Here is a 7,761-nt window from a genome sequence, read left to right on the forward strand (position 1 = left end):
TGCCGCCACCTCCCGGCGGCTGCCTGCCGGTGGGTGCCCGGGCAGCGGGCGGGGAGGGCGGGACGGCACGGGCTTTGCCAAGCCGCTCGCCAGGCCTGACAACAGCTGATGGTGCGTGCGGAGGTGGTGCTGCCGCCGCCGCCGGATTTGGGCAAACGCTGCCGAGCCTGGCTGAGACAAACGAACGATACAGCTCTTTTTGGTTAGCACGTCAGTTCTTAAGCACAAATGGTAGGAGAGAGAACAGGCAAGGCCTGCGTGCCCCTGCCAGCTGGGCAGCAGGACCTGCTGGCCCAGCGGGGAGGGGGGCGGTGCACGCCTGAGAGGGGTCCTGGGGCTGCAAGGCAACCCTTGAGCTCAACCTGCTTTGCACCACTTCATAACTTCTCTGCCACAGTGGTCCTTCAGCTGGCAGCCTAGGGCAGAGGTTTTCGGGCTTCAGCGGCAGGTATGCCATGCTCACTCTGATTTTGTCCCCGGTAGGTTCTCCAGATGCCTCCGTCTCCTGCGCCTGTGAAGAAGCAGTGCCTGTGAGCCTGGTGGCGGTGTGCAGCCCACCTGCTCCTCATGTGCCACCCAGACTCTGAGGGCTGGTAGCACAGAGGTCACTACTCTTGTGTCCCATGGAAAGAGCAGCCTAGCTCTGACTTTCGCCCACCAGCAAGTCAGCTGGTATCACGCTGTGCCCTATCAGCCCCTGAGTTCAGCTTGCTCCCCTGTTGCCCAGGTCCCCCAGCTCCTGGTTCTCCCCATGGTTTGTGCTCTGGAGTCCCCCTTCTCTGCTGCCCGCACTGCTGTCTCTCTCACCTCAGAGTTTCTCCAAGGTTAGCACCCCAAACCACTGAAGGTCCCAATTCGGTCCATTTTCAGTCCAAAGCAGCCCCTGGGCATGGCCTTCCAGGCCCAATCTCCAGCCAGCGCCCACTTGCGATTGGCCAGAGTCTTGCGCCAGAGCGAGAGCCAGGAGGTTCTGGTCCCAGGTGGGAGGAAAGGGAGGCTGGAGGAGAGCAATGGAGGTCCAAAGCTAGAGCCTTCCTTCATGTCCTCTTCGGCTAGCATGGATTCAGTGTCCAGGGGCAGCAACTGGGAAAGGAGCATCTGGGAAGGTGGGATAAACAGAGAGAAGACAAGGGTGAGAATGGTATTGCCTGTGCTTCTGGGTCTCATTTCTTTATCCTAATGATAACCTAGTGTACCCAAAACCTGCTGTCCTGCTGCCCAAAATCTTCCCTAGGATGCAGGCAGGACTTAAATGGGGTCTGTACACAAGGTGTTGTATTTGGACATGGGAATCACCAAGGGAAGGGCTAGACCAGCTGCTCCTACAGTCTGCAACAATTTCTCTGTCCAGCGCAGGAAGTCGCTGTAGGTCTGTGTGTGTGTGTTGCTTGTCCTGCTGTTGTCGAACAGGTCCTCCTGTACTTCAAAAGTAATTTGAGTCTTCAGTCCTTGGTCTTCTTCTTGATGTTGAGCAGCTGTTTATTCTTCCATGTGCTCGGACTGTTTTCTATCACTTTTTTTTTCCCCAGAGGGCTAGGGGCAGGGCAGAACAGATCTACTTGAAATACCTGGTACTAAAGAGGGGCAGGAATGGCAGTGTCACAGGAGCGGGTGTGAAGAAGGAGGCTCCTCACCTGCTGGGGAGAGTGTAGCCTATCTGGGCTGGTGGGGATGTGCTGATTATACCTCTAAGTCCTTGCAGTGCTCTGGCTGCCGGGAAGCAAGGGTCAGGAGATGCGCTGGGCCCAGGGGAATCAATGACCCAGCGTCTGGCATTACTGCCCAGGGAAGCAGCCCGCAGTAACCATTCCATATCAGTTCCCCCTCATGGTTACTGACTTAAGGCTGAAGAGCCTTTGTGCGGTTCAGCTCCATCCTTTTCAGTAGCAAGTTGACTTAAGCAGACGAAGGCATTTTCAGCAAGGAATAAAAGCCTTTGCACGGTGAGTCAGAACAGAATCAGTCTTGTTCTTTTTTTAGTTCACATCCTAACTAATTTACTGTAGCTTTTCTTCTTGGACCACATGGTAATGGCGATGTTAGTGCAAGGTGTTAGGGTTCTGGGTAGATTTGGGTAAAAGGGAGCTGGGGAGACTTGAAAACCATAAGCAGTGTTTCTGTAATGGGTGATGGTAAAAGATTTGCTAAATTGAAGAAGCCCTTAGCTGGTGTCCTGATACATACATATGCAGGGGGCCTCTTGGGCTTTAAAGAGGGGCAGCAGTGGAGCAGTACCAAGCTTAGGAGAGAATATCCCAAAGTAATAGGGTGCACCTTCCCTCTGAAATGTGTTAGAACTAGGTCACTGAACATGGTGGATAGCCACCAGTTACAATACTTGTTGCAGCTGATTGCATTTGTACAGAAATCTCTCCACATACCTGCTTGTCATTTAATGCAAGGGACGTGATTGTCACTTCTGATCACTGCTGACATAGGGCTGAGTTAGCACCAATCTCTTTATGATTAAAAGCCTCTAAAGGCAACATGAGGAGCCCCACAGTCAGCCATACCAAAGAGTACTGAAAAGCTTTTATCTGTCTCCTTACCTTGAAATGCTCATGCTCCTCCAGGGGCTGAGTCAGAAAGATACAGTCACCCTAGAGCTGAAGCTGATGGGCTGAAGGGAAGGGAGCAGCAACAACAGACAACAGCCTCTGGCTGCTGGAATTTGGGATCACCACTCATTCCAGGTTCAAACACGACCTCCCCAAATTGCTCCTGACACTCCTGAAACCTCCCTCAGCTCTGTCCCAGTCCCTCCTACCTGTAGCCTCTGTCCTGGTAATGACACAGATTGAACGCTTGCAGAGAGCAGAACTGGGAGGAGGAAAAGCAAGCAAGGCCACGACTGGAGCCCCAGCATCTTCTCCTTGTCCCAGGCCTTGTGGGAGGTGAGGCAGGATCTACCACATCTGTGTCAGATGCAGTCGCTATCTTCTCTGTGCCTTTATAGCTGGAGTTCTGGCAGGCGCCTGGCCCCCAGCTCCTATTGAACTACCCCCTGGAGCTCCTTAACCTTTCAGCCCTTTTGTCCATGGTGATATATTTCAGGGTGAGCTCAGCAAAACCCCTTCCTCTAAAGAGAAAGGACACAAAGGTATTTACTGAGTGTCTGGGAAGACAAATGTGAGTTGAGCTGCTGCTGGCCAGAATCTGGAGGTGTCTGGCAGGGTCAGGAACAGGGTGAGACCCTGAGACACATGCTGAAGAGAGATATTTAAGGCTGCGGTATATAGGTGATATTAAACATCCCCCTCTTGGGCAGACTGCCGTTAACATTGTTTCTCTAATCAATGTAAGCATGGACTACAGCTCACCTAGCGATAGTCACCCCACTGACTGCACAAAGCTGTCACAAATTCAGCTATGCGGCAATACAGGTTCTTGTTCTACTTTTTAACATTTATATGTTGGTGAGCGAGTTGGCCTGGGAATGAAAAGCTCTTGCTGCAATGAGTGTGACTTCCAGCACTAACTGTGTGGAGTTTGTGGTAGTGGGTCTAGTGCTAGTGTGCAGATAATTTGCACCATGGTTATCCTGAGTCATTACTCAACATAAACCATCTGGAGGGCCTGAGTTGCGTTTCCAGAGGAACCAGCACAGAATAAAGCTCATCAAGGCTGAAGCGCAGGCACACAATGGAAGTAGGACAGCAAGGAGCAGATTCCTACCTCCTAAATCTTCTGGCGATTAGCTCTCTCCGTTTGTTTGCCTCTCCCATTTTACAGTAGTTTCTCACCAGTTGAACAAGGCAATGAGGTCACTGTTTGGAGACCAGAATGCAGAAGTCAGCCTGGGCGGGAAGGCAGAAACTAATCAGGAAAGTTTATCAGGGGAGAGAAAGAGGGGACCGTGCCCCAGTACAAGACCAGTAGTGGGTGTGCTGGGTGACTTTAATACTTTAAACTTCCTTTGCATCACAGAATGTAATTTGGGCAAAAGTTGACAGGAAATAGTCTGCTGTCTGCTTTTTGCTTATTTTGTTAAGAAGAAAATTAAAAAGTAAGTCTTTTGCAGAGATAACAAATAGTCACAGCTCAGCTATTTGCCCTGTCTTGCTTTTCATCCCTCCCTCCCTCCTCCCTTCCTTCCAAGTATTCTCCACTTGTAAATGCAAGCTTGTGGGTCCTTCTCTGACCAAAGAGCCAGACAGTTTCATGCACCATTATGCATCATTTCTTCTCCCTGAAAAGCGAGTGCAGGGCTGCCGGCTGGAGCACTGAAGCTGGAGTGCAGGCAAGAGATTTTGCATGGGTAGGGTAGTGGCGGGAGCACTCCAAGCGTGCTGTCTCTGCCTGATTCCTGTGACCTCTAGCAGGTGCTAGTTCCAAAGCAATGCTCTGGTGATCCTGTCTAGCAGTCCTGTATGCCCCCTCAGGTGGAGCAGCTATCCAGTGCATGCCAGCAAATGGAGAGGCTACCTAGGCACATCACTGATGGGTACCACTAAGGCATTTCACAGGGACAAGATGACTCTGGTGCCAGCTCTTGAAAACCGTAGAGGGAAGGTGACTGCTGGATAGCCACAGGATGTGCTGTCCGCATGGGCACGCACATGGAGAGTATGTGCGACCTGCTAGCACTTGAGGTTGGAAACACTTTAATCTAAGTGGCTGGTGTATGATGTACACACACAACCAGCCCCTCCCTGGGCTGGGAGAAGGTGCAAAAGTTTCAGAGGGGTAGGGGAGAGAAGAAGGAGGACGGGATGTGGGCATGTGTTTATCCCACATGAAAGATATCTCTGAGGATTTTGTTCTGTACTCCCTTTTCACATTTTACTATCCTGAAGCAACTCAGTCAGTTTGCTGCAGTGTTCCTGCTCCTGACAAGTCAGCTGCAGGCAGATGAATTTCACGTTGAATTCACTATTTCCAGGAGTCATCTCTGTCCTGAGCAAAAGGTAGTAAAAACGTGACACTTTGTTTTTGATACCAAATGTGATGGTGGTTTGGTCTGGCACCCCTTGAATGTGGTAGCTCCCAATACTGCAGGAAGAATGACAGAAATGTGTTTGCAGTTGCTCTGAATTCTAGTGCACTTTCATGCAAACTGAATTGCAGGGATGGATAGGCTTTGAGCTCTCAAGGGAAGGATCCTCTCCTTGGATCCAGCAAAATCTGGGCCTGTAACCAGTGAAGGAGTTGCTATATCAAGAACATTTAAGGACTGCAGAAAATTTGCAGCAAAGCCCAATGAACTGCAGGTATACCCTTGACTCAGGTGTCACAAAGTTGCAGCTGGTCTGTATCTCAGCGTGATGAGGTAGGACCTTGCTGGGACTGCAGTACAACTGAATGGTTGCTTTGTCATGTCCTGGCAGTGCCTGTGAAGTAAAAAGGCTTTGGCAGACATGCAGTCCATGACTGCCCCAGTTTTCTCAGTCTCAAATGGGTTATTGTCTGTCTTTCCGCTCTGGTGCTAGCAAGTTTCCCTTTTAAAAACCCTCCCCCCTCTGATGGTGGGGCACCGATTCTATAGCTTGAAAGACCAACAGAAAAGTGGTCTCCTGCTGAGTCAGTCTTTTATAAGCAGAGTTGCTTAAAAGGACAGGAGCAGCGCAACTAGACAGTAGGAGGACTGCAAACTAGGTGAAGTACCCTGGGAACACCCTGAGGTCCATGGCAATGCTGATGGTTGCTGCAGGCTTCAGGAGTAAGAATGATATTCCTGTCATTCCCCTGGTACCATGGTTAGTAGTTGAGACTTGGAGGCTTGGAGTCTTCTAGAGAATGGTGGATTGCACTGATCTTGGCCCTTAGTAATGTCACTCCCTCAGAAGAGAGACCATTGACAGTGCAGGCTGGTCCCTTCAGTTGTCCTGGTGCAACTCATGGTCACCATAGAAAGAGGTTTGCAGGGGACCAAGGGGCAGCAACTAGCTGCTCAAGGCAGCAGTCTCTGTTTAACTGTTCCAACACATCTTATTTTTTCCCATTTTCTTCAGGACTTCCTTTGTTCATGATACAGAAGGTCCCTTATTCCTTCAGTGCCAGGGGATTTCAGTGAGGTGAAGGATACTCCACCCGAACAGCCTGCAGAAGAGGATCAACAGGAGCTCCTCCTTGCTGAACTAGTGCTTGCACTGTTGTTCCTGACAAATTGCAAAGGCCAGATTGCAAGGCACTGAGCAAGCCAGCATTTCAGTCCAATCACTAACTGCCAAACCCTCACCCCATACTGGGAGGGAACAGGTGTGTGGCTCTCCTAACGGATGTCTAGCCACTGTTGTAGAAAAGCATAAAGCATGGCTTGAAGGTAGGTCAGTGCTTAGACAGTTTTATAGCCATCTTGCTATGTCCCACACCATTCATAGTCCCTTCACCATGGTATTGTCATTGTGTTATCTCTTATATATATGAAAGATTTAATTCACAGGCTTGTAATGCCTTGAGCCTGGGTGTAAATCCGTATATACTGTCCTTTTTTTCTTTCATTCCCAATTGTGAGTGACATATCCCAGCTGGAGGGGTGGGGGGAAATCATGTACAGTATGTGTGACTTCAGTATTGTATTGCTTATTAATGCAATAGCTGCTGCCTCTGTCTCTTGTAGTCTTCACTGAATCTTTACCAGGAAGGATGGGAAGGGGGACATCAGCGCTGTAGCTTTTTGATCCTTGTATTTCATGCAATTGCCTTGCATTTGTGGGGGAATTTACTGTAATCTGGCTGATTTACACAGTAGAAGCTGCAAGGGGAGGTGAATCTTGCCAGTGAGTTACGGGGTTGGGGGAGAATTCTTGGTTCACATGTCCCCTCCCAGTAAATATCCCTGTCTCCTCATGGTTCTGTCATGTCGTTTGGAGAGCCACTTTTGCCCACCTCTGCCTCTTCAGTCTGAGTATTAAATGCCTGCCTAAACATTGTTCCAGGCTCACGCTGTGGGAACGTGGAATTGGAGAAATCATTGCAAAATTTCAGCTGCTGCTTCCTTCTGTTCTGTTCTTGCACTTCATGTAACACATTGAACGTTTGCCTCTGTTGCTGCCCAGAAAGTAGCTGCCTTCAGGTGGCACACAGGAAAGCTAAACTGTCATCCACTCCTGGCCATACATTCTGTTTTCAGTGCCTTGCTTTTCTTACTCTTTTTGTCCTTAAAAGCAGCAGTCCTTGCTGTAACTGTCCAAATCCGTCTTCCTTGTATTTTTATTTTTTTTTTCATGTTCATTCCGAGACAGGGAGATTTTCTTCTACTGGGCCCAGGATGTCTGTAGTTTCTCAAGTGTAAGGGGAGTTTGCAAGGGCAGAGGAGGGGATTGTAGCTCTGCAGCTTTTGCCATTGAAGACTGAGCCACCTGGTGAATGGCTGTTCCAAGATTACCAGTGCTGCAGTAGCTACAAGAAACCCAGAAGTTTATTGGTTCTCTAGCTAGCAGGCAAGGCCAGTGCTAATCTTTAGGTTGTAACAAGCAAGCACAGGCTTGACTGAGGGGTAAGAGGGTGGCTTTAATGGTCCTGTTTCTACAAGCTGTTAACATGTTTATGTCCATTCACATATTGACATAAAAACTATATACCCAGCTCAATGCAATTTTTGACTCTCCTTTCATGTAGGACTCAAAATAAGCAATAGAGATGCAAGTTTGTCACTGGTTTTGCAGTGGAGCCAGAGAGGGGCTGAGCAGCAGATTCCCCTTGCTGCTGAACCAAGAATGACCACAATGATTGCAGGAAATGGGCAGAACCTCAGAGACAGAGAATGGGGAAGATCTGCAGGAACCTGCTGAAAGAAGAGGATGTTTCTGATTCTTGCCC

The 7,761-nt window shown here is 49.4% G+C and overlaps 1 protein-coding gene across 1 annotated transcript; it reads right to left on the reverse strand.

Moving 5' to 3' along the window:
• Positions 1 to 825: 825 nt before the first annotated feature.
• Positions 826 to 2,866, reverse strand: LOC134138173 (C-type natriuretic peptide 2-like). Its single transcript, XM_062571447.1, has 2 exons — positions 2,768 to 2,866; positions 826 to 1,098 (listed from the first exon to the last, which is right to left on the reverse strand). Exons 1-2 carry the CDS (start codon positions 2,864 to 2,866, stop codon positions 826 to 828), a joined length of 372 nt encoding a protein of 123 aa, XP_062427431.1.
• Positions 2,867 to 7,761: the final 4,895 nt, after the last annotated feature.

This window comes from Rhea pennata, chromosome 1, assembly GCF_028389875.1.
Source record: "Rhea pennata isolate bPtePen1 chromosome 1, bPtePen1.pri, whole genome shotgun sequence".
Classification (NCBI taxonomy): Eukaryota; Metazoa; Chordata; class Aves; order Rheiformes; family Rheidae; genus Rhea; species Rhea pennata.